The sequence below is a fragment of the Hirundo rustica genome, chromosome 2 (genome assembly GCF_015227805.2).
Source record: "Hirundo rustica isolate bHirRus1 chromosome 2, bHirRus1.pri.v3, whole genome shotgun sequence".
NCBI lineage: Eukaryota > Metazoa > Chordata > Aves > Passeriformes > Hirundinidae > Hirundo > Hirundo rustica.
The window spans coordinates 18,419,615-18,446,408 of record NC_053451.1 but is presented as its reverse complement, the minus strand read 5'-3'; the positions used below and the strand labels follow the sequence as shown (position 1 = coordinate 18,446,408).

The window sequence follows — 26,794 nt, the reverse complement described above, 5'->3', positions numbered from 1 at the left end:
CTCTTGGATACAGTTAAACAGAACCACCCAGACTGCCATTCAGGAGGCAGGGAAGCACCTGGCCCTTGTTGTCAGGCGTGGTCCAGGACTCCCAGGATATTTACATCAAGTTATACAGCTTCCAGTGTGGCATTGCTCAGGCTATTTACCCCTCATCTCTCTGCACTCCTAGGAAAGGATCCAATTTAGATTGGACTGGGGTAGAGAGAAAAGGATGTGTCACTGGGGACATAAAGCTAGCAGACTGTTCCCGATTTCATCGCTCCGCAGAAGGGAAATAGTTGAGGGAGATGGAAAGGAAGCATGCTTCAGTGAACAAATATGAAGATTTCAAAAGTAACCAGATGGGAATGCATGGAGGAGTTTATTTATATATAAACCAACTTTGCAAGGTTGAAAGCATTTTTTGAGAAGTAAGTACTCGCCTAAAAATACTTCATCTTTGGCTGCTAACAATAAACTCTAAGAAAAAGGAGCAGAGAACCTCTTCTTACATTTTCACAAGAATGCTGAACCAAACCTATAAAGCTGGATGACACAATTTCAGTGGAGTCTGCCCCATTTTTGGTCTGCACTTATTCCAGAAAAGTGCACTGCTAGATAATTCTAGACATGTCCCTCTGAATCAGGAAAACTGTAAGCATAAAAGAGAGCTGGCATAAATCCTGACCAGCAGCTAACACCTTTGGCACTGCTGAATCCGTAGCATAAGTGGTTTCTAGATTTTTTTATTTAGAATTTTATGTTTTGTTTACTCCATCACTAAATAAATCCTACTGGGTCACCATGAACACTAAGTAATTCCTGAAAAATCTGTCCAAGATCACAGCAGCTGCTCATTAGATTGCTTGTTTTAAATAGGCCTCCTTACCAGCCCTTACATTTAGGATCACTTTCTACTTCCTACAGAAAAGCCACACATTCGGTTTGTAAAGCTTTGAATTCCTACTTTTTGTGCAGGATATTAACATCATCCTAAAGTTAAGAAAATTCCAGCCGAAGTTTCACAAGGTCGAGAGGAAAAGGTTTTTTGTCTACATTAAGTTGCATGTGCTAGCACAAATACCACACTACTACCACTACTCATAAAAAGCTCTGCCTTGTTTATAAGAGAGATAAGTGTGGGGTGAGGGGGACAATGAAAGCTGGGAATTGGTTCAGGTAAAGCTTTCCATTCCATCTTCCATGCAGGTGAGGATGATCAATTGCATTTAATTCAAAAGTGACAGTACCACACCACAGCCTGTTTTATCCCAGAGGTGGGAAAGACTCCACTAATAGATCCAAACAGCACAAAAGGAAAGCTTCCCAATTTGAATAAAAGACAGATTTCACCAGGGAAAAGCAAATGGTAGGCACTGTCATTTGGAATCAGTGGTGAAAGAGCGGTGAAGAGATGGAGAAGGGGAAAGTGAAAGCCTAAAATAAACCACTTGTAGGGAAATAGAAAAATATCAAAGGATATTTTGATTTTAATCGAGACTAAAGAGGAGTGCTAAAATGAGGACAACACACAACAGGTGGTGAATTGAAGACCATAAAGTCCAAACCCTTTATTGTGTCATTATTCCCAGTAAGTACACCAAAAGTGAAATAGCACAGAAAAACATAGAGTACAGAAAAATAAATACATGTTTAAGGGTATTTTTAGGCATTTGAATGAAATAACATACAAAGCCACTCGGTAAATGGAAAACATTCCTCAGACTAATAGAATAAAAGGCAGCTACTTTCAGATAAGAAGCACCGGAGTGCCCAATATTGAGATGTGAGGGTGCTTGGAATGAAGACAGCACAAAAGTCTCTGCTTGTAGAACATGCAATTGACAACCTGACATGACACAGATAATTAAAAATCGACTATTGCAGTGCTACTTTTTGTGCTTGTGACAGCTACTCCCTGCACTAAATGAGAGAGCCTGTGGGGAAAGGGAAAAAATGTCCAATAGCACAGTAGATATGGCACAAAATATGAATATGAAAACAGCACAGGGAACTTTATTACAGAACAATTTTGATTACAGAACTGGTAATATCAAGATGCCTAAAAGCAAAACCCCTTATACAGGTATTTCTTTGCATGAATTAAGTACAAAAATCTCCATGTTCTTTTTACAGTAAAGAGACTTACATGTTTTAAACAAAATTTTAAAAAACCACCAATTTATTTGCTAGTTCCATTAGCCACTATTCATTACCATTTGGAAAAAATACTGCCACGAAAGAACACAGAAATGCTGTCAAAATGTCTTGATGTGTCCATGCATTTATTTGCTATGCAGCCCAGAGTTCAGCTACACTTGGCTTAGAAAAGCATATTGAAACAGTCCATTTTTCCAGTGAGAGAAAAAATAAAATCAATATTTACATACTCTGGATTCTGTCACATAAATGCTAAAGATTCATTTACCATTTTCTGCAGACATGTGGCCTTTTTACTCTGGTGAGCAGCTTGATGTATTTCCCCTCCCGTTCTACCATTTGACAAAGTCATACTGGCATTTATCAATTCAGTTATTAACAAGCTTGGCATTTCCTATGAAAATTTGTTTACTCAAGCACTTTCTGGTAGAAAAGGAGGAGGAAAAAAATACAAACAACAAAACCCCTCCCAACATTTACTTACCCCTTCCCCATGACCAAGAAATGTATAGGGAAAGAACCCATGTCTGCAAATTTACTTTAACACTAAAAGTTTTTAACCCATTACACAGACAGTTGCTTTCCCAACTGAGTTTGCAAAACTCCCAACAAAACCCCTTAATTCAGCAGCTCTGAGAACTTTTTCTTTTGTTGCTGACCTTTCTAAGCAATAACTGCATTATGCAAAAAGGCAACCAAACTGCATGTGTTGAGTACAAAGCTGGCAGTCACCCCTGTAATTTAGCTCACTTAACAGAATACATAAAGCACAGGAAACAGAGCCCTACAGACTGAGGTTCACTGTTTCTGCACTTAGCTTGCCACCACTTAGTTTGTGAATTATTGCAATCATGCTGGCGTGTTTGTCCAATTCTTCCTTCTGCAGATTCACAAGCGCTTCTTTTTCTGCCAAGCATCCTTCCAACTGGGATTTTTGAACTTCCAGAGAGGATGCCTGCAGACACAAACAAAATGTTGTCGTTTCCTCCATTACCAACTGAAAAGCACACAATACAGTGAAAGCTGAGTGGCCTGGTGGTGAGCTTAAGCAAGTAATTAAAAAGCAGTTTTAAAATTACAACCTTGTTTCAGAAATCTCCCTCAGCTGTACAGTTGGTGCCCAGGAGTGATTACAGCTACTGCCATACTGCGAAATGTTGGATAACGCGGGAAAGCACCAACCCCTTTGTTCTCATTGTGCTACCATCCACATTTCATTTCAAGCACCACACAAGTAAATATTTACAGAGAAAAAAAATTAGCTATATACTGGATAATATTGCCTGAAGAGATTAAGCTTTTGCTTCCAGGAAATGGAAATACAGTAAATGTTTTGTCAGACTGTACACTTTGCATTTGCCGATCAGTTTGCAGGTAAAATGAACCTCTGCCTTGTCATTTTAGAGGGAGCCTTACCTGCAGTCAAGAACATGTAGGCTGTACTGAAGCTTGGGTGGGTTTTTTTTTTTGTGTGTGTGTTTCTCTGTTTTGTTTTGTTTACATTATCCTGTTAACTTGGTATAGTCATAGCTCTTTGGAAAAAGACACATTTTCTTGGAGATAAAAATGGGTTTTTATTAGAATTTCAATGATCAAAAGAACCCTAGGTGCATACATATGTACCTTAATTCAATGTGAGAAAGGGAGGGAAAGCAAGCTGACCTACATTTTCAGTAGCCAAAACTACTAAAGAGGAATTTGTTACACTCTGTTATTTAACATCATGCCACAGGTTTGGTGGGTTTTTTTCCCTTCCCAACATTACGTACTCACACACCATGCCTCACAGGTGTGTGAACACCTGACTTGAACTTAGAACTTGATCCTGACTTAAAACTCAAGAGGTATACAATTAAAGTGGAGAAAATTAGTTCTTGTCCACTACCACATCAGCTGCTCTAGGGTCTTTAGGTACTTAACCACCAAAACACTGATTTACCAACTCTACTTAAAACTCCAGTCTCCGGAATGCAGGCACAAGTAATTCCTTACCTTGACATTCAGTTCTTCCCTTGCTTGCTGTGTTTCACTTAGTTCCTTCCTAAGAATATGGATAGTTTGTTCCATATCTGTTTTTTCTTTCTGTTGGGTTTTTATTTTTTCTTCCAGAACACTTATAGTCTGTTGCAAGGCTTAAGAAAATGAACACATTAAAAGATTAGATGCCAAACATAGAAAACAGATACTGCATCAGCCTGGGAAACAAGGGGCTATTTTAATTAATTTTTTTTTAGACTCAACATGGCTGCTAATTGAATTGCTGAGTAGTGCCACCTACTGCTAAATTTTAGTGGTTGCTTCCAGTCATTTGCAGGGAGTTAAATTAAGCTCTTCTAATTTGCAGTTCCTACAGAAAATAGTTCTAATGGACATGTTGCAAGAAGATCCTGAAGGGACACACTATGCAGAGATTCAGTGAAGTCTGGGAAATCAGCTCCATGCATCCTTTCTAAAAAGTTAAAATTTGTTTCACTCAGCTATTAAATTATGTCTCTGTGGCCAACTTTTAAGGTTTACAAGTTGCTCAGTAAGATACAGCGGCTTATCTAGAGCCCATAATAACATCTAGTTAATACAGTTAGTTCTCTAGCTTCAGTGAGATTTAGGTAAGTGACTTACTTGCTATTGTGCCATCTCTCTCCTGCAGCTGCTGCTGTAATTCATTTCTGCGATCTTCACTTTCTATTAACTGTGCAGCAGTCCTAAAAGTGCAGAGAAATAAATTTTAATGATTAAAATGAGATATGCCACCATTTCCCTGTCCTAAGAAGCTAAAATGATTTTTGTATTATTTCCAACTGCCATCAAGAGCTTCGAATCATCAAACCTATGAATGTGCATGGTGTGAGCAGAGGTAGATCTTATTTCCTTCCTGCCACCATGACACAGTCACTGCCCTTCTCTGATCATGGTAGGAACTACTAAAAAGGCTGATACCTGAAGCACGAAGCCCAGAAACTGTTACCTTTGATCACAGCCACAAATATTTCAAAATACTGTGGAAGAACTAAAATTGTCATTCAATACAAGTAAAAATTTCCTGCCATTAGTGATTAAGGATGCTGGGGTTTTAGCTCTTACTATGCTCCTGAAGGGAAAATGCAGTTAGTACAAACGTGTTTCAGGTATTATCCCTGCAAGGCTATTTATACACAAAAAATACCATTCTGAACATCTCCTGGATTGTCACTCAACACTCAAAAGCGAGCACAACCTGGGACAGTGCCACAGCTTGTGTACAGGCCTGGCTCAGTTCCCACGAGCTCGGGTGATGCTCACTTTCCACGCACATTTAATACAGAGGTACTGGCACCTTCCAGCAGTACAGCTCTAACATGAGTGCTTTACACTCTCTGAAGCTAATCTAATTTTCCATTACCAGCCAGACTAATTTCTAAGGCATATTCTACTTGCCACGTGCCTTGCCTAGATGGCATCTGCTGTCACTTTTGTTTACTTGTTTATCTACTCCCTATCTACCAGTTTCTAAGCTGCAGCCTCTAGCAAGAGGGAGGGATGTATATTTCCACAGTCTCCATTTCTGTAGCGTTCAAGAGTACCTACATAATAAACAGCTCCTCCAGAGTGGCATTAAAAAGGGTCAGCTTTCATCAGAATATCTCCCCAATCACCCTGAGTTCCATATTGCACCATTTGATGTAAGTAACCAAATTTATTCAGTAGCAAACTAATGTATCAGTATGAAAATTTTCCATCTGAATCAGAACTCAAGGCAGTGATTTGGACTGCTCTGATTACTGACAAGGCAAGAGCCTGGAAGGGTGAAGTGAACTTTGCAAGTAAAACCAAGAATAGCATTTTATTTCTCAACTGAATACAAGGTCTGCCTATGAACATAATTTAAAGACATCTTCTGAAAAGTTATATATTAAATAAAACCTATCAAAGAGCAGCCCAAATATATTGGTGAAAGGTATATCAGACCTCTATTTTAAGCCATCAAAAAGGAAAAATTAAATTACTCAAGAAGACACAGGTAATGCTAGTTTTATAGTTGAAAAAGATGTTTTATACCACAGGCAGAATACCAGTCATCACGACTTCTAACATAACTTTCAAATGTGTCCATTTAGTAGGGTTGGTTGTTTTTGGTTTTTTTCCCCCAATTTGACATTTTAAGAGAAAACTTGAAGGCTAAAAGAGAATATATGGAAATCTTTGTGTGATAAAAGCATTTAAGAATTCAACCACAACCGAAATAACACCTTCATACTCAAGTGCACCTAAGAATTGGGTCTTCAACTTTCTCTTCCTACTATTGCTGAAGTCTGTCAATATTCCCTCACCACCTCCAACCAATTAAGAAGCAGATAAAGTAAACCACCAAAGTCAGTACTACAGATTCTTATCCAACATGAATGTATAAACAAACCCTGAAGCATCTTTGGCTTTCTCTAACTTCACTTCTCAGATGTTACTTAAAGCACAATTGAAAAACTGAGACTAAAGTGCTATTTAGTTTTCCTGTTTGATTTGCTTTAAAAAGACTGAACTGGACTTACCTGTCGTTCTGCTGCTTGAGTGATTCATTTAGTTTTGTCATTGCTTCCACTTGTTTATTTAGTGAATTGCATGTAATCTGTAGACCTTTATATTGTCTTTCAGTTGTTTCATACCTACAAATGAAACGTAATTGCTTTCTGAGAGCTTTTACTTTATTAGTTTGCCAAATAAGAAAAATTTGACGTGATCTGTGCAATCATCCCACTCGAGCAACTTGCAAGGTGTTTTGGAAGGGGGAGTTGTTCAGCTGAGCATTTTTTGGTGACAGCTGGGTGTTCATGTGTCATAGTTTTTTGAGTTTGTTTTTTTTAAATGAACATACTTAGAATCATAGAATCATTTAGGTTGGAAAAGACCCTTTAGATCATTGAGTCAACTATTAATCCAGCACTGCCAAGTCCATCACTAAACCATGTCTCTAAATACCACATCTACACATCTTTAAGATACCCCGGGGATGGTAACTCAGCCACTTCCCTGGGCAGCCTGTTCCAGTGCTTGACTTGGAAGAAGACAACAGACAAACAAACCAGCCAAGGTTCAGAGGATCCCTTAGATATCCTGAAGTATTAATGATCAGGAAGCAATCTCCCTCCAGCAGAAAACTTTTGGGAATTGACAAAACTATAAATACCTTTAGAAATTTGCAGAGAGCTAATCTGTAACAGTTTGTGTATGTCAGTCATCTTTCAAGTTATTCTATGACCTTCTATGACCTTGTCTTGTGATACTAAAAACTGAACATACTGAAGACAATGCAGTGTGTAATTAATACAGGCTTGAGGCAGATTTCATGCTCTAAGCAAACATTTTCCTACCTTCCTACCAAAAGGCAAATGCTATCCCCTGATGCCAATTAATCGATTGTTTTTAAGAAACACCATATTTGAAGTATTAAGGTTGTTTTAAAAAGTAAGTTTTTGTTTTAGAAACACATTGTAAGGATTAGAAAGTTTTGTTCCTAGTTTGGAGAATTTAAAACTGTTAGATATTAGATTGGGGCTGGTTAATTTCCCACGAATTAGACAATACATGTTCACAAATTCTATGACTGCATACAATTCAAGCAAAAATGGAGGCACGTCCACAATGACCATACTAGACACTTATTCAAGAATCTAGGAATGGAAAAGTTTTATACATTTTCCTCCCTCAATTTCTCCTTTATTGGCAGCAATATGCTTTCAAAATTGTCTAACAATGCTTGCTCCCACTATTAAGCAAGAATTTTTCTCAATGTTATCAGTTTCTTTGCCTTGCTGACACCTAGTGACCAGACCAGCTCATGTGAGTTGAAAAGTCAAAGCTCTTTTAAGCCTTTATTCTTCCAAAGCACATTTTATTTTCAAGTATTTTCGATCTTTAAGTATTTTGTGTGTCTCATATATTATTTTTAGCTTAAGATCCCAAAGAAATAACGCTTGTAAATAAATCAGGACACACAATGTGCCTCCTCCCTCCTACTTCACTTTTACCTAATTTAAGTCAAAATTTGTTACAGACTTGACCAACAATGCCAAATCCTACATTATGCAAACATACTGATATTGGCTGATTCTCCAGAACTCCTGCAAGCATGTCCTCAAGACAGCATGTAAGATCAAAGACAGATACTGAGAGCATGGCATAATTATAAAAGTGAAGCATTGTTAGTTCTGTGTCTTAGAGAACAATGCTTCCTTTTAATACAAAGCTTGTGCTATTTCCTGAACTGGACCTTCAGCACCTACAATTCAGTTCTCATTGCACTGAAAGCTGAATGTTAATATATTAACAAATTTAACTGTGTTAAATGTAACATAAATTTGAGTTCCTGAATGACTTAAGTCAACCTTATTGACAAGCATACAGAAGAAAAAAAAAACAACAAACTTTTTACTTAAAAAATTGACACAGCATGTAATGTTGCTCTTCTAATGTGCCTAGCCCAGTAAAGGACATCACAATTCTTTTCATATGAAATACTTGAGGTCCTACATGTCTTACCTCTGCAGAAGATCAAGAGAGGATTTTTTTAGTATTTCATGCTCTTCAGCAACTGCTTGCAATTTCCTGTTGTGCTGGAAGAGCTGTTCAATATCAGTCTGTGCTCTTTCAGATTCTACCTGTTGAGCTTTCAGCAAATCGTTAAGCTCTTCATTTTTTCGTTCTGCATCCTTCAGCATTGCAGCCAGAGTTCTTGCCTTTGAGTGGAAAGATACCCCCCCAAATAAAATGAAAAAGAAAAGCCACATACATTAAAGGGAATTCTGTTTCTCAAGTTGTATTAGGCATGCTTGGGGCCATAGATCTAACACCAAAATGTCACCAGCTACATTAAGAGAATAAATTCTCTCACCTAATATTAACTACAAGTTAATTGGTTCACTAAATTCCTTTAGCTCCATTTATAGACAGCGTGAGGGAAGAGGGAAGAACAAAGTAAAAGATGATACATTTTAGCTGTGGATTTAGTAACCATTAGCACAATCCTTAATATAACCTTTAAAGAATAGAAATTATTCTCACTTTTCAACGTGCAGCTCAAATACAGAACCCACAAAAGCAAGCTTTGTTTGAAAGTTCACCTCTGACCAGTGAATCAAAAGGCACAAACAGGACACAGTTCTTTATATACCAGCAAATTCTATAGAGAATTCTAGCAACTGGGTTTATTAATTTTTAATACTGCTGAATTAACACTAATGGTTAACAAACAATAATGAGCAGAGTAGATTGTTTTTGTTGACTTCCTGTAAGGGAAAGGACATTACAGAAAACTGTGCCAAAGAACAATCCAAAGGAAAACAGGATGTTCACAGTGAAAATTAAGACTGCCTTAACTTGCGAGCACAGCTTACAGATAAGCAGTATAGTTTCCACATGTGAACACAGTTAAAGCTACCCAGCCAATCACTCCTCAGTCCCACCTCGAAGCTCCTCTACTTACCTCAGACTCAGCCTGGGCTCTCTGACACCGGTACTGAGCCATCAGCCTCTCAGCCTGAGCCAGAGCTACTGCCTTTACTTCCAGAAGATCCTGCAGCCTCATTTCTTTAGACTGCACATAGGGAGAACATTTCTCATTAACATTTTCTGAAAGCACCAGCTGCAGCACCCCCATGCACGTTAGGCTGTACTCACCGCTAACGCCGACAGCTTCTGCTCATAGACATCCATTATGTCAGATATCCTCACGTCAGCCAACGGCTCTTTCATCTGTGGGAACATTTTCCAATTACTGATGCTGGAAATTTCTATTTACTTACACAGGTAACGTGTGCCTAAAGAGCTCAGTGGTTTTGTGAACTCCACGTGCCACTAGGCTTTTTTAATTCTCATTTTTGTATCTGAAGCTATCTACTCAAAGATATCCACCTGACCTTTGAGAACAGTTTGCGAGCAATTGAACTATGGTTAGGCTTAATAGGAGTCATCTGCAGAAGACTATAGTCCAGCACTATAAAAAGGCAAAATCACCATTCCAAAATCATTCCCCTTGTTCTAATCTTTGCTGGAGAATTAGCAAACACCTAAAATAACCTGCCCTAACATTAACAGCACAAAATGCATATGGTTAAAACTCCTTGTTCGTACTCCGTGGCCTTCTCAACATACAAATGAAGAGAAAAGGCCCAGGAAAGTTTTTCTAGGATACTGGAAAGGATACTATTGAGGACCTAAAGAATCTAATGTGTTAACCCAGTGACTCAGTAGAGGAAATGCACCATGTATGGCACAACAAGTCCTAAGTGTTTATTAAAGTATATGCCTGAGTCAAGTGAGAATGCTACTTAGTGATTTCAGGATATTTTCCCTTAGGCTGTGCTGCTATAACACCAGTTCTGAGCAGCTGTTCACAGATGCTGATGCAGACCAAGAGCAAACTATGCCAGCTGTTCATACATTGAACACCTACAGAAAAGCCACTTTCTCTGCACCATCCTGAACCAGTATGTAAGAATGCTTTCTGCAAATTAACAGGAGACCCTGTGTAGCTCCAGTTCTCAGCTCATTTTTCTGTCCCTAAAGTATGAAACAAGCAGTTTATTTTCCTGCTTGCAAACTTAAAATATATAAAGGACATAGAAATGACTCTAAGAAAAGCTCTAAGAATAAAATTACCTCCATGCTCTCTATACTATGAAACTTGTTTTCTCAATTATGTTTTTACAAGCATTTGAGCTTCACACAATATACAAACAACTCAAGTACTGGATATTTTAAATAAATATGTATATTGCTTTTGAATTACTAATTAGGAGGTCTAAAAAAAGAATCACTCAACAATTCATCAAGAATTTTCTCCCCTAAAAAAAAAAAAACCCCAAAAAAACCAAAACTGAAGCAGGTTTACAATCTGTCACATTATTGGAAGCTGCTGCATTAGTGCTGTGTAGGCACCTGTGGTTGCTTTGATTTTGAATGATATATCATATAATTAATATAAACACAGCAATGCACCCACAGACTGTTGCATGCAGTCCTGAAAAGGATGATCAACGGGAGCATCCAGTGGCAGAGTAAAAAGTAAGCCAAGGAAGACTCACCTGACCTTTTTCACTGTTACTCTGGCATCTGACTGGAACTGGTAGCTCTCGGAGTTTCACTTTAATCAGTTACAACAAAGAGATAAGAGTTGCAAAGCTAAGGCTGGAGGCAATACCACTCATACAGATATCAAGCTGTTATCAAGAAACTTTCTATACCTTTTCCCAATTTGCATACTGTTCTTTTAAGCCAAAAGAAAACAGAATCAACAATCCATTTCTCAGTCTAAAGCAGCTACAAAGCAGCTAACTTGTTTTGAACAGAAAAGGGAAAGGAGATATATTCAGTATCTGCCAGCATGGCCCACAAAGCAGCACATGGTATGTGGTGCCTGGCTCGGTGTCTCATTCACAATGCAAGCTGCTGCAGAGGGAAGTAAAAACTGCCTTCTGAAATAAAAACAGCACCTTTCCAAGAAGGTCACAAAAGTAGAGTCAGCTACAGCCAACAGAAGGAGAACGTCAGTATGCATGTTTAGGAACACAAGAGATGCACCACACTTTTCTACAGCAGCCCAGCATCTCTATTTTATTACAGGCCATTTCTTAGGAAGCAGAGGGAGGAGGTTCCTTTTGTGTCCCAGCAGGTCTGAGCAGATGGACTGTACCTGGCTCCTGCCTCTACATCTGACAGCTAAGATGACAGTGGGCAAACCCACTGGAGAGGGCCCTCAGTAAGGAGCCCTGCCTTCAGGTGTAGCTCAACACAGACAGCATCTCTGAATTCTGCTCAGGAGCTCAGTAAAAAGAGCATGTTCCAAACAGACAGGAATCTAAACCAAATTTAACTGTTACACGCACAGTAGTCTGACACTTGGATTTTAATTTCCATCCCTCCCAGTAAAAAAAGTGTAAAATGTTTCACAAGGGCATATAAATTTTACTAACCTCTAGTCCAGAATGAAGTTTTTGTATTAATTCCTCAATATTTGAAGCTTTGGACTCATTACTTGAAGGACAGGATGAAGAACACCTCACTGAAATAGTGTTGGTCACAGGTGACTGCATTTGGATTCTCTTTGCTGTGTGCTGCGTTTCTTGTTGTCTGTAGGCATTATTTGCTGCAATGCTTTCACCCAGCCTGTATAAACATAAGGCTGTTAGTGACACACCCTGCTACAAACAGCATTGCAAGGATTGAACAGGAGAACAATTTCATAACAAAATTTACAGTCACATTTGCATTACCACACATTACAAAGATGTGTGTTGGGCATGTGCTCAAACTGACCAGATAAAAGGGGGGAAAAAAAAGGTATCATGGCCAGCCTTTAGAGACAAATACAGAATCTCATCAGAAAGGGCATAGTGCTCAGCTTTTCTTGAGCAACAGACCATGTCCCTTACAAACCTGAAAAAGAGGTTATTTCACCTGTTACCATACAGCTTAACTAGGCTGCTGTTTGTCTCAAAGAAGATTGAGAAAGTATTTGGTAAGAATTTTTATTGGGCATAAAAATAAGGTTGAATCAAGAAAAGGCAGAGTGCAACCAATAAACCTCAGTTTTTCCTTGTCTGCAATTCTATTTTACAATACTCTATTGCGTACAGCACATTTGATTTTGTAAGTTTTAACTGAAATTTAGGTATGCAGATAAAAGTGCAATGTTTAAATTTGTATAGGGAATAGAACTCAAAAGCTTTGAAAAAAGTAATTTCAGCACCTATATTCCAGTGTCCGTACGTAATTTGCGGCTGGTATTTTCAAGGCAGGTACCAATAACATATTTCAAACAAGAATGATAAACCAAAAGAGCTGATTTTAGAGGCACCAGTTATAATTTTTTTGCTCTTGATAAATTCCTTAATTACTAAGCTATCCCAACCACTTCACTGAAGTGCTGTCTCAATTGCTTCCTAAATGAGCATAGCCTATTTTTAACTTGCATTTACAGACATGTTATTTGGCTGTTCCATTGTACAATTCCAGACATATTTGATTGTACAGATCCTTCACTCTTTCAGCCAGACTATTCATTACTGGCCATTATAAAAATGTTTCTTATATCCACAAATCCATGTAATTATAGAATAATTAAGGTTGAAAGGGACCCATCTACAGACCACCTAGTTCAACGCTCCTGCCAGCAGGTTGCCCAGGACTATGCCTTGTAATTTTGACTCTCTCAAAGGATGAAGACTCCACAACATCTCTGGGAAACATTTTGGAGTTTGACCAGCCCTTCCAGTAAAAGGTTTTCTGGTATTTAAAGAAATCAAAAAGGTTTTTCCTTATATTTCAGTTTGTGCCTACATCTATCCTGTCAGTGGATACCACTGAGAAGCCTTGCTCCATCTCTTTTGTTCCTTTCTATCAGACATTTCAATACACTGATAAGAACCCTGCAAGTCTCCCCAAAAGTAAGCAAGCTCAGCTCTTGCAGGCTCACCTTGTGTAATACATGCTCATATCTCCTCACTAGACCCACTCTAGGATGTCCATATCTCTCTTGCACTGGAGAGCCCAGGCCTAGACACAACACAACTGAGCAGAGGGGAATGATCACCTCCTTTGCCCTGTCATCAGGACTCTTCCAAGTGCAGCTCAGGGTGCTGCTGATCATCTTTGATCAGCAGGTCCCCTGCCCCACTGAGCAGAAAGGCATACATTTTCATGTCTGGCTTTTGACCATGTAATGGTCTTTCTTGTTGCCTTGACATCTGTCATGTTCAACTCCGGGTTGTGATACAATTTAAAATCTTCTTTTTTTATTTTTATTTTATTACAACAACAGAAATAAGGACTCCATCAAGCAGAGTTTCTCAATACTTTTTCCATTATTTAAACCACCGTAAGTACTACCTGAACTGCCATCTGCCTGTGTCTTATCCTCATCTGTTCTTTCTTGGAAGCTACTGCAAAAGGATGAGCAAAGCTTTAGGAACTGAAGAATGACACACCTGACAGAGTTCATTAGAGAGAAATCTGACAGTCAGAATATTAGATGCATCCTAAGTTCCAAGCACAGACTTCAGACAAATGAGCACTTAAGGACAGGAGTCAATTGCACCTCTCCTCTCTAGGATCTGACATACAATGAACACCATCAGCATTGTGATGGCTTCCTCTGGCCTCCAGGATCACTGCTGTCTCATAAGTGCACATAAAGCAGAAGCAAGACGATTTTTCTAAAGTTTCTGTCTCTGATGAGCTGAAAATAATACTCCAAAAAACATGAATATCACTAAGCCCATAAAAATGTCAAATCTAACCAGAGTATCACAAAAATACTTACACTACAGCAGGAAAATCTGGTAAGGGTGCAGCCTCAAACAGGATCTTAAGTCCCAATTGGACTTGCTCTCCGTGGTTTGACGTTAAAGCTAATGTCAAAGGTGTAATCAAGCGCTGATCCTAAAAAAGAAATTAGTTTGGTCAAAACAAGATACAGCAGACAACAACAAAAACCCCACAAAACACCAACTACCAAAACATCACAATATCAAGGCCCAGGAGCACAAAAATGCTTTATTCAAAACTTAAGTTACTTTCTTAGTTTGGCCTTCTAAGTTTCTGAGCTTGAAGTCCACAGAAGACAAGTGATTTTAAAAATACTCTGTACTTCTGCGTATTTGAAATCATGTTTTACATTAAAGGCAACACAATAGGTAAAGAGGCTAGTTAATTCCTGCAAGTTTTCAAGTGCTTGATACTCAACATAAAAGGTCACTGAAGTTATAAAGATTAATCATGGACTGTAAAACTCATTGTTACCCATTGAATTACACCATTCCCATTCTAGAATGAAAAATCTCTAAAACAGCAAGAAGTGTTTGACTGACTGGATTGCTTTTTCATCTGTAAAATAAATTATTAAAGTATCTGACCAATAGGTACCAGAAACTGTTTTGGCCACGCTAAGTTCTGAATTAGACGTACATAGTTAATAGTAACCAACCCCATAAATAATTACATTGTTGTGGCAATTGTTTTCTAGTTTGCTACCTTTAAACTGCAGTCATAATGCAGACTTAAGAGGATAATTCTTACCAGGCAGCTAAAATATGATTTCATATGCATTACCCAAACAAATGACTGTAGTGAAAGCAAACTGCTGTTATTTTAGAAGAATTAATAGTGAAACAACCTTTAGGAATTGTGCATAAAGGATTTTCCTATAAGCTTTACCACTTCAGAGATAAGCATGCAAAACATTTTTAACTAAAACTACCATAGTGCAGTAACAATTTATTTCACAGATACACTTCATAAAACATTTTTAAGTCATACCTGTAACATTTTGTAGAAGCCGTCCTTCATACCAGGTACATCCTGCTGCAATCTGCTCATAAGATCAAGCATTTTCAAAATAATATCAGCAGCAAGTTTGCTTTTAAACATCCAAGTAGAAAAGCAAATTGGGTGGGAAAAAAAAAAGTGAGATATATCAAATCAGCACTGACAAATTCAGTCAATCTAAAAAAAATAATAAATAACTTTACAAAGAAAATAAATATATATGGCAAGGCAATGATGCCAGAACCAAAGAGACCATATTGAGTTCCCTGGACATATGCCTGAGTTTCTCCAGCATGCCAACGATGGCAACAATGAAGACCAAAAACACCACTTCCAGGTTGAAAGTGAGGAGGGTTTAATTACAGGTCCAATTATATTTCACTGGGTTTTGGCCATGTAGATTATAGCTATATTGACTTTTAGCTAGATTGACACTGAGCTGAAGAAATGTGTATTTAACTTTCAGTACAACTGCCTCCCATAGTGATGTGTGATATTTTGGAACTCTGATTGCATAAAATCAAAATGAGAAATCACATTCCATGAGCACCTCTAAATAAGCTCTAACTTGGATCAGCCTGAAATACTTTCGTGAGGTTTAAGGTCATTGTTCCAAATAAGTGGATCTCCATCTTATGCCAAAAACATTATCTGAACGAACTGACCAGCAAGATTACTTTTTATTCCACAAAATACTAAGTTTGATTCAACACCAATATTGATTTATATGCATTTAAATGGTACTTTCAACGACCATATTCTTTCCATTGCAACAATATCACAACTCTCACACCAGTCATGCTTAATTAGATTTTATATAAATATGTGTGCTCACCACATTTTAGAGTCCACCAATTTTGCCCCAAAAGCAGTATCAATCCCACTATAAGGAAACTGGTGTTCTATCAGACACGTGCATTGGCTGGCAGTCAGCACCTTCGAGACATGTATTTTCAGTGTGTCATCTCTGCAGAGCAGTAGGCAGAGTTAAGAATAAATTCAATATACTTATGCCTCGGTATTGGCACCAAAAGGCAACGTTTTGTAATAAGGGACATAAAAGCTAGGGCATCAAAGGACTAAAGCCTCTAAAAATGCTTTTAATACCCAACAACATAAAGCACTTAAATCATGCCTAACTCACAAGTCAAGTAAGCTTCACTTTTCAGTTAATACACACACTTATTGGAAACAGACAGTGAAGGGAAATCTCAATAAACTGGGTGGCATAAAGAAACACAGTTAATAAAAGGCAGGGACCAGGCAGTCCCTAATACAAGAACCGGTTACCTAGAAGTGAGCTAGCAGAGACTTCTCCACAGAACCCAGCTTAGACTATAGCCTGCAGTCATGTCCTCCTGACTGAACTTACTGTGGCACTAAGGACTCAACGAGGAGTGTAAAACTCTATCATTCCACATTATTTTTCCCTGTTTCTCTGATCTAAATTTGTATTTGGCTGGGAGCTGCACTTGACTTAGCCAGGCAACACCACTACCTGGATCAAGAAGATGGCTGCCTAAATTCCACACACAATTTCAACAGAAAACACTCATCTTAGTTTTTGATCTGCAAAGTGCTTTTGTTTGTCGAATAGCCACAACATTTTACCCGGCACCACTGTATTACAAAATAATTTCATAGCAATTAGAAAGCTACTTTAGATCTTGCAAAATGACATTCCTAAGTCAAATTAGGGCAGTTAATGTCACCAGAAGCTATTAAAGTGACCCAAGGTGGACATGCCTTTTAATATCTTAGAGCAGATCATGGTGGAGGAATAACAACTCAGCTGCCAATAAGCACATAAAAAGGATATTTGTCAGGACATTAATAGCCTTGACCATTCTTTCACACTTTTTCTTCACTAATAGCTCATCCACAATCTGTTCTGGCATCTGAAGATGATCAAGAAGAACAGGCAGCAAAAGATCCATAAAGCGCTCAGTTGATTCGCCATTCTTATTGTTAATAACATCCTGTAATAAACGCATTTTATGTCAGTATTTAAAAGTACAGCACAAGGAAGCCAAGCTTACTCAACCCCTTCCTGCCCCAGTCTATGCTCCTGCTTTCTCAGCCTTTTGCTATTTCAGGTTAAAGATGGCAGTATCATACTGGAGGAAGTTAACAGGGAATAGAAAGAGCAGGAATTTCCTCATTTCTGTAAGTCCTAGAAAGGAATTCTGACAGTTTTCTACCTACCTCATAACTTCATAAAACTGCCATGTCTTCCACTTACAACACAGGCATTTCTAAAATACTGCATGTCTTTAAAAGAACAGTTGCTTTATGAAATACGTTTATTTCAACATAACTAGTTTATAGTGAACTTTATTACAGGAATTTTTTGAATGTGCTATTTTTCCCGTTGAATTATAATAGTTGTTTAAAAATAATTTAAAAATAAGAGCTACTAAGAAGCTCTTTAAACTCAGTTATCAGTCTTGGTACCTCAAAAATCTCTTTGAATAGTTGCAATGCTAAACCTGAACAGTCTTCAGAGCCTTCCAGTGGCTGGTTTGACAAGTGCACCAATGCAACAACAGATGGTTCAAAACTCTTTGAGCGAGTCACAAGTCTGGTGTTTGCAGAGACTGGCAAGCCAGCTGGTTCCAGTATCGCCTGCCGCAGGGTGTGACGCAGTTCTTGCACAGAGCAGAAGGCAAGCAGCAGCTCTAAGATCTGTGTGAAGTGAAGAAGAGTTCAAATGCTTTGAAATCAAGAACTTACACAGAAACTGCAACTCCCGTAACACAACTCCAAAGAGAGACACAAGTTCTGCGCAACTCCTTTTAGCACTTGAAAGTTTTCTGAGGAATAGTTCTCTTTCTTTAAAGCCAAGTCAGCAGCAGAAACAGTTCATTGCACTGGTGAAGGCTTGTGACATTCAGTATTCAGTGCATTGCTTTCTTTCCTTTGGACATGACTGCTGGCAAGTGGCACAATAAGAAGTACAAACATTGTATGCACTCAGCATGAAGAAAGGTGTTGAAGAGAAAACATTTTGAGACAGGAATGGATGCACATCCATTCTTTGAGAATGCACAAAGAGAAGAACCACCCTGGAAAGCTCCTTGTCAATATGCCTCTCTAAATAAACCCAATAAGCAACAACAAGAATCACACAGAAAGAAACAGTAGCATCTACTATTAACTAGGATGTGCAACACATTCATAGAAAAAAGCTCCAGATTTGTTTCACAGATACATTTAGCCCAAACATTTTCACATTTCATATTTTAGCCTTTAGTGACAGATAGCCAATGTTTCATTTACGTAAGGTGGTAGTGAGACAAAGCCAAATGTAACAGTTCGTTGAACAGAAGTGGCATCTATTTGTTCAGCTAATGTGAGAACACATATTCCTACATGCTTGAAATTAGTATCAGGGTTCCCTGATCACCAGCTGAAGTTGGAGTTGTATTAAAACAAGGTTTAGAGAGCAAAGTGGGATACACTTCATTTCTGGTAGATCCCAAAATTTCTTATTAGCCAAAGCACTAAAGGTCTTTATGTTGGATTTTTACCTTTACATCTATTGCCTGAAAGCAGACACAAAAACTGGCGAAAAAAAAAAAAAAAAAAAATAGAAATTCAACTTGACAGCTTTTTGAATTACTAGAAAATATAAACTTGGTGAATTCTCTAGGTCATTTAAGAGTCCTGAAGTTGTGTATTTCATTACCAGCCCTTGTACACAAGGAACCTATTTATAACAACAGAAGAGAAACTAGATTAGGATTACAGCCTCTTAGCCTCTAAGTGAAAAAGTATAAATACCTTCGATGATGAATCAGGATCCCTTCCATGAAGAAGATCTAATACTTGAGCAAGGCAAGAAGTGAAGTGCTTGTATCTACAGCATGCATAGAGAAGAAAAAACTTATAAATAAAATTGAAATTTCAGCACATTTAGACATTTACACCAAGTGATGAATGAAAGCGCCCTGTTCTCCTTCTTACCCCCAAACACTTGAAGTACAGGGATAGTTTGATAATTTAATTTCTATTTGAAACAACACAAGCATTAAAGTTTTCCAAGAATGAAAGCAAGTTCCTTAAAATAAACTCTGATTTTTCAGCTATTCTTACTGCTTGATTTAGATTGAAAATCAGCACCTAAATTCTGCTAGTGGAATTTGCAGAACTACTAGTCAAACTCTCCACAGAACAACTCTAATAACCACCCCCTGTAAAATTATAACTTCTTGCAACTTGAACTGTACTATATTCCACTTCAAGATTACATAGCACTGTAAAAGGCAGAACTCATCTTGTTGTCTGACCACCAACACTGTTCAGACAAAGAATTACAGAACAGGGTGTCCAATATTCCTGCAGGGCCAATGAAAAAAAACAGGTTTTGAGACACACTTCTGTGTCAAACTAGTAACCCAGCAACCCTTTATGTTCATATATAGCAGTTATAATTATAATCAACTAGCAACATTCAAAAAGCATCTTGGGATTTTTTTTTCCCAGGGTTTGGTTTAGAATTCAAATAGCATACAGCAAAGAAATTGAACTAGAGCTTAGGAAAAATACTTTTAGGAAATGAAGCCATACCTGGTAAGATAATCTGCAACTTTGGGGTTCTTCATAAGATCCATGAGTAGATCAACAGAATATTTTCTTGTTAGAGTATCTCCATTTACAACAATATTGAATATTAACTGAAATGTCTGATGGATATTTCGAGCATGAAAGAGCTGAAAGGAAGAAGAAGGTTATGTATAAGCACACACTTTGCTGGGTGTCTTGCTTATTAAAATTAGCTGAAATTAGAATTTTATTTGGCCAGTGTGACAATTGGTTTTAGCCACAACTTAAGAATAGAAACAGCTTCAAAGACTCACTTACTTTTTCTCCTACTTCTTCATTTAGGGTAAGGCTTGATAAGACCGAAAGTGCAAACACAACCATAGTCAAACTGCTATGGGCCAAGAAACTTATTAAGGTACGATAGAAACTCTTCACATTATTCTACAGCAAAAAGGAGAAACAAAGGCATTACAAACCCACCAAATTTACAGGTTTGACATACTTATACATGAGCCATACAAATAATGAATAATATAAAAATAAGTTAGTATGGTAACAGTTCTCTAGGAAAGCTATTTCACTGTTCTACTGGACAATAAGGGCATTGATGTAATGTTCTATTTTTAACCTGCATAAAAAAAAAATGAGAAAAACCACCCCAAAACAACAGAGAACCAACTAAGGAAGAAATTCTGTCATTATTTTAAAGAAAGATGAGAAAGTCATTTTCCTAAAGCCTATAAGAGAAAATAATCACTGAAAATTGACTCCCATCCCTCCTCTGATAACAATGATCAGATCTGACAATAGTTTCTCTCTTTTTTTTTTTGCCTGCTGCCTCTCTTCCAAGTTAAACAGAGTAACATTTGCCTTTATGTAGATTAATTTCTCATTCTGAATTAAAAAATAAAATGTTTGCACTGATTTATGAAGACACAAGAACCAAGCAGTTCAGATATGTATATGTATTTGAGGATTCAAGGGCCCTGACATGAAGATCAGTGCTCTTTTATTGATTTATCTTTTGAAAGGCAAATCTTCTTGCTTACCAAAAATCCACCTACAATCTTTGTTTTAATGACATTTAGTTTCTCTGCGGAAGAATGATCAAATTTTAAATTCACCTTTCAGCTGCAGAGGACAGTTGCAAAAACCAATCACATAACACAAGCCAGGGCAACAACACAGCAACGTAGCAAGGGAAAGAGAATACCCAGCTTGCTGTTCCACTGGTGTTTTCTCCAACGTGGGAGAAACAACAGCCCATTTGGCAGAACAAGCAGGTCAGGGTTATCATTGCTGAAAGAAAGTGTTCAAGAAGCACTAAGGAATTACCTAGAGTCAATTAACTCTTACCCTTAAGCCAGAGAATCATGACACAAAAGCAAAGCTCTTACCGAAGATTTTATCTGACTTTGAATAGACAAGTTGTGACGACAGAGGTTTGCCAGGAGTCCTAAACACGGTATTGTTAACTCATCTTCAGTGGATTGACTTAAAAGAAAAGCCCAAAAGATGTTTTCATTGATGCATCCTGAATTTAATTATAAGAAATTGTAGGGTAGGGGCTAGGAGAGCTGGGTGGTTGGGGGACTTTTATTTAGCTTTGTCTTGGTGGGAGCTTGTTTTTTAATGAGACACCATTTCACCATGCAAAGAAAAATTCAGATTGTAAACCATGCAGTGTGGGAAGCTTTTAACTGAGTACATCTGAAAAAAAAAGCGCCATAGTATCAGATACCTGCTATCGGAGGTTGTTTATTACAGATCCTTCTAAGATTCATTAGATTTCTTACAAGGGCACTCGAATCAAATTTTTATTAATCTAACAGGTCTGCTCCTAGTGACAAGCATGAATTTCCTCCTGGCTTTTCTCTTTGTTAGCTCCCTGCTCCCAGAGGTGTGCTGAGGGCAATTAATATTCCATCACCCAAAGTTCCACAATCACTGCACTTGACAATCTCTAACAATACATGATTTTCAAGGAAAGTCTGTTAATTTCAGAGCACAGCTCACTGTGGATGCTCTGTTAGTACAGTACTCTAATGGCCTTCAGAAAGTTTAAAAACTTAGAGCTAAGAAAAGACACTGAGTACACACTTACATATGATGCATTAGAAACAAAATTAATCCATCGATGTTGGCACCAGCACAAAAGATGGGAACGTTGTAGGTCAGTCTCTGCAGCAGCTGAATACCCTGAGGAAACAGAAAGCTGTTCACATGCCTGTCCTACACCACCTCAGGAGCGATGTTACAAAAGATGAAACTGAAAACACAAGTATCAAGACACCACAACTGAAATAATTTTCAGACTCTAACATTAACATAACAATTACACAAACTGCTGCAAGCACATTGTAATGTCCTAACATACTGATGTACTTAGTAAAAGCCCAAAAAGATTATTAAGATTTTATTTTGACTGAGGAGTTACCTTTTTCAGCCCATTTGATACTTTAAGTTTCAACTTTCATATTTTTCAGGTTCTGTACTGCCTTGGTGTGTAACTCTGAGCTTCACATTAAGTGTTAGCAAGTTCTTTTTTACAGGGTAAATAGACAAAACAATCATTTTCCAGCTTGGGAACCAAGGACAACCATTACAAGCACAAAAAATGGCAAACTGAAGAGAGCAAATAAGGAGGATGGGACTTCATAATCTGAAGCTGTAATTGGACAATTAACCCTCATAGTAAATGGACCAAAATTTATAAAAGTGTGAAACCTTGTGACCAGTCATCCATTTTGGGTCCATCTTGGTTGTAGCCCTGGCCAGGCTCTTGTAGTGCCCATGATGTATCCTTTTAAGGCCTTTTAATAAAGATCTACTTTATTTTTTAGCTCTGTCTAGTCTCTGTTCCACATCAGCCTCTCAAGGCATCACATTCAATTTTCGACCTTTGCCTCACCAGCAAGTTCTCCATTCTGTCAGTGATAAATGGGCTTTGTCCTACTGAATGGTCTAGAAGTCTCATCAAAATCCAAAAAGCACTTTGTGAGCTCTTGTAGAAAGGATGCTTACAGGAAAACAGGTTTGCTTTAAAGACTGTCAACAGATCTAAGGGTAGCAAAAAGCTTCATGCAGACCCCTCTTAGGGCACATAACTGAAGTCAATACACTCAAACATTACGAAAATCACAGAAGAGGTTAGCAGTTAAAACAAAACCTCATCATTTAGATATCTAAGAGCTCCAAGATCTTAAGATTTGGATCTATCTGGTGACTACAACATCTCTCCTGTTGACTAGCCAGTCACTTGGTTCCCTAGATCTCATGGTACTCCTAGAGCCTTGAGAAATAACGCAAACCACAAGAAAAGGGATCTTTACTGGATGCCTGACTTACTTGCCACAGAACAAGAGCCACAGGACAACTAGTAAATTAATTTTCTGCTTTTCAGAAAAAGACAAGTGACAACAGGCAACCAGCAAGCACTTGCTGAAAGTTTAGAGGAAAACCTGTGCATTTTTGAAAAAAAGAAAGAAAACTCTAAGGACGGGTTAAAATTGGTGAGTTCAAACTGCTGGCTGTCAGATGCTCTGTAAGCTCCGATTTGTACAGCGCCTGGCTTTCACTGGTGGGGTAGCACTGACCAGAAAAAAGGAGGCCACAAATGCTCTGCAAACCACCATGGAAACAGGCAGCCACAGCTTTTCTTTCACTCCTTCAGTTACCTGTCAGAGTACGGATTAGACAAAATGATCTCCAGGCTTGTGTTATGAAACAGCTTGTGTTAGGAGAAATAGCCAAATCCATCAACTGGAAAACAATCTTCTGAGCTCTCAAGTAGTGACATTTTGAAATAATTTTTAAAAAGCAGCTTTTTTTTTTTGGTTGGTTGGTTGTTATTTTTTGCTTTGTGGGATTTTTTGGGGGTTTTATTAGAGCAGGTGAGAAGCACAGTAAGATTAAAGAGAGTACAAAGAACTCTATAAATTGTTAAATTCCTGTCATACTCATGTCATATAGCAAATAAAGTACACAGCTAAGATCAACTTTTCCTTGACATATTATTTCCAATACAGCTTTTGAAGAGTTATTATATGCATACAGTATAATGTTTATTAGGCAACAGTAGTCGAACATTATTAAGCATTAGTTCCTTTACCTGTAGTAAGACTGGGTCACTCAGGTTCGTAGAACTTCGATGAACCACTCCTGCCAGCACGCTGGTCAGATTGTAGGTGTCCTGGAGAGCTTCTCTAGTCTCTGTGTCTGAAGCTGGAATTTAGGAATTATTAGCAAGAGCCCCATTAATACCAAAAGAAACTGTCGTATTAGCTACCAGTTGAAGCAGAAGCCAAAGTCTCTGGCCAGTTCTTCACATATATTTTAAAGGTAACTACAAATAAATGACAGCTCCTATGCACTTGCCTCTCTACCTCACTTCTGGACATACAGTTAATGTAACACTAATCCACTTCCTTAAGATGCTTGGATACTGAAAGAACAGCCTGCCTCCTACCTACCAAGTTTCAGTTCTGAGATCTTGAAACCTGCACTTGAAAGGCTAAGATCTTAAACTCCATGAGCGCAGTTTCTTGCCTCATGCTATGGTAGAAAGGTAGACTCAAACTGATAACTTGATAGGATTATCTAGCATTGGTAAAATAAATAGAGGCCCGTTCCACTTAGGCAACCCTCAAAGAGATGTAGAACAAAACAGGTAGAGCAATAGATCATTTGGAAGAGGACTCAATTCTTAAAAATTTCCAGTTATTGTTCCAAAAACATAAAAGGAAGCTCAGAGAGGCTTAAACTCCATGAACCAGAGAAGGTAAACAAGGGAACATCATAAAGGACTCAAATCTTGAATTACTACTCACATATTATGAGAAACTAAGCAGTGATGGGATAACTTTTCCCTGTATATGTAAGGCTGTGCCCTGAGCACAGAGCTCCCTGGAAAATGAAGTCCCATTTCCATGAAGTAGACGGGGGGAAACCCCCCAGAAAGGCATCTCAGGACACAAACAAAAGGCAGCAGAACATCTTTTGCAGTTGGGAAACTTGATGCACATAGGCCAGGCTACCGGAGAGTCCACGCTGCCAGCAAACACTCCAGTGGGAGAGGTAAACTGAGGTGATGACACTCGAGGATGTGACATGATTGGTCCCCATCCTTGCCTGCCCTAGCCAGGTTTCTCACTTGATTTAAAAAGTAATCTTTTCCAGCTCCAAAATTCCTTTGACAAATAAGGACAAGAGATTAATTTCTCACCCTACCCAGTGAATAAACAAATTCTGACAAGCATGATCATTATCATTCACAGGGATGACTTCGTATCTCGTTCTCACTGCAAAACTTCTTAACAGGTGGCTTAGACAAGCACTCCAATTCAATGAAAAATACTTCATCTTTCCCACCTTATGCTTCTTCCAAGACATTCATCACCCATGTCACAGAATCAGCATCTGTCTTATCTTCCCTTGCCCAGACAAAAGATAAAAGGTTCAGATGCAAACCTTACCTAGCTGTGATAGCAAAGTAATCACAGACAAAGCCAGAGAAGGGTTTATATTATTGTCCTCCAAGAGCTCTACAAGGCAACTGAGACATTCACTTGGTAGAATCTGGTTTGAAGCAAAAAAACGGGTAAGCTTCAGTCCAGAGATAACCTGGAGATGAAAGGAGAAAAACAACCTCACTCAACTGCAACAACGTAACTGACACAAAAGCCAAAGCACAGAGTTGTATGAAATAGATCCCGTCCTACTAGACAAACTGAGCATATAAGTACCATTCTAATGGGACATTTATGTTCACATCTGCTGGAGAAAGAAACCCAAACCAAAACCAGAAAAAATCTGTTTTTCCTTCCTTTGTGCCTGGAAAGTACCAAATTTATTTATTTTGAAAGAACAACTCGATTGCTCAACACAAACACGTAGCAATCAGCCTGCCTTCCAAAGGCCTGGACAGGGACCCAAAGGTGGCACTCCACAGGGAGGATCTGCAGCAGCAGTCAGCGCTGTTTAGGAAGCACTCTGTAACCGGGATGAAAAAATGGAACCTGAGCTCAGGGAACTCTAAATAAGAAGAGGCCAAAAATTAATCACCTTCACACCAATACAGGTAAACACGATTCATATTTTGCATAATGGAGACACATAACTTTTGTTTTGTCTGTTTCCTCTATGTCTCTTTACAAGGGATATAGAGACGAAAGCAAAGCGAGATACTAACTCTCATATAAACGTTCTAGCAATTAAAATAAAACTGTATTTGAAAAAAAGTAACTTGGAGAGGCATTCAAAGGACACTACATAAGTTGTATACAAAGCTGTACCTGAAGATCAGAGAAACGCACTGGCCCACCCCCTTAGCAGGAAAGACCTTTGAATACGTGTTGCACGGAACTGGAAAACTCCAGATACAAGACCAGTTCGTCATTCACACGCTATTCTTTTAAGCTGTGAAATGATTCATGCGGGCCAGAATTTTGGAGATAAATAAAAAAAAATAAGTCCCTTGTAACCATACTATCTGCTTGCCCTGGGTGCATATAGGCTCGCATACACCTACGTAAACACACAAACACACGATAAACCATTACAAGAACGGACACCACAGCCACCCCCAGGCCCCGCTCCCTCCGCGCCCCCGGGACGGGCGCCGCTCCCACCTCCAGGCTGCGCTGGAGGAGCGCGGCGTTGTGCGCTGTCCTGGCGGCGCGGTACTCCGTGGCTGCGAGGAGCAAGGCCTTCATGCAGCGCGGGGCGTCCATGGCGGCCCGGCCCCTCAGACGCTCCCCACTCGGCCCTCACTCGCATTTCCCGCCGCCGCCGCCATACTGACGCAGCGACCACT

General features: G+C 38.6%; 1 protein-coding gene across 1 annotated transcript; it reads right to left on the bottom strand.

Moving 5' to 3' along the window:
- Nucleotides 1–1,525: 1,525 nt before the first annotated feature.
- Nucleotides 1,526–26,794, bottom strand: CIP2A (cellular inhibitor of PP2A). The gene is made up of 21 exons (XM_040056911.2): nucleotides 26,610–26,794; nucleotides 25,455–25,602; nucleotides 24,092–24,204; nucleotides 22,085–22,179; nucleotides 21,378–21,474; nucleotides 20,299–20,421; nucleotides 20,005–20,147; nucleotides 19,219–19,294; nucleotides 17,890–18,120; nucleotides 17,255–17,414; nucleotides 16,271–16,412; nucleotides 15,427–15,526; nucleotides 14,432–14,550; nucleotides 12,084–12,276; nucleotides 9,790–9,864; nucleotides 9,596–9,706; nucleotides 8,653–8,849; nucleotides 6,666–6,779; nucleotides 4,762–4,844; nucleotides 4,135–4,274; nucleotides 1,526–3,097 (listed from the first exon to the last, which is right to left on the bottom strand). The coding sequence occupies exons 1-21, from the start codon at nucleotides 26,709–26,711 to the stop codon at nucleotides 2,927–2,929; spliced, it is 2,733 nt and encodes a 910-aa protein (XP_039912845.1). The 5' UTR covers nucleotides 26,712–26,794; the 3' UTR covers nucleotides 1,526–2,926.

Excerpts from the sequence above, each read along its gene's own strand:
- CIP2A (XM_040056911.2), bottom strand. The coding sequence starts at position 26,711 with ATGGACGCCCCGCGCTGCATGAAGGCCTTGCTCCTCGCAGCCACGGAG. Across the intron at positions 17,415-17,889 it reads TATTCAAAGAGATTTTTGAG|GATGTTATTAACAATAAGAA; the intron begins GTACCAAGACTG and ends CGTTTATTACAG. Across the intron at positions 4,275-4,761 it reads GAGAGATGGCACAATAGCAA|CCTTGCAACAGACTATAAGT; the intron begins GTAAGTCACTTA and ends CATTTTCTTAAG.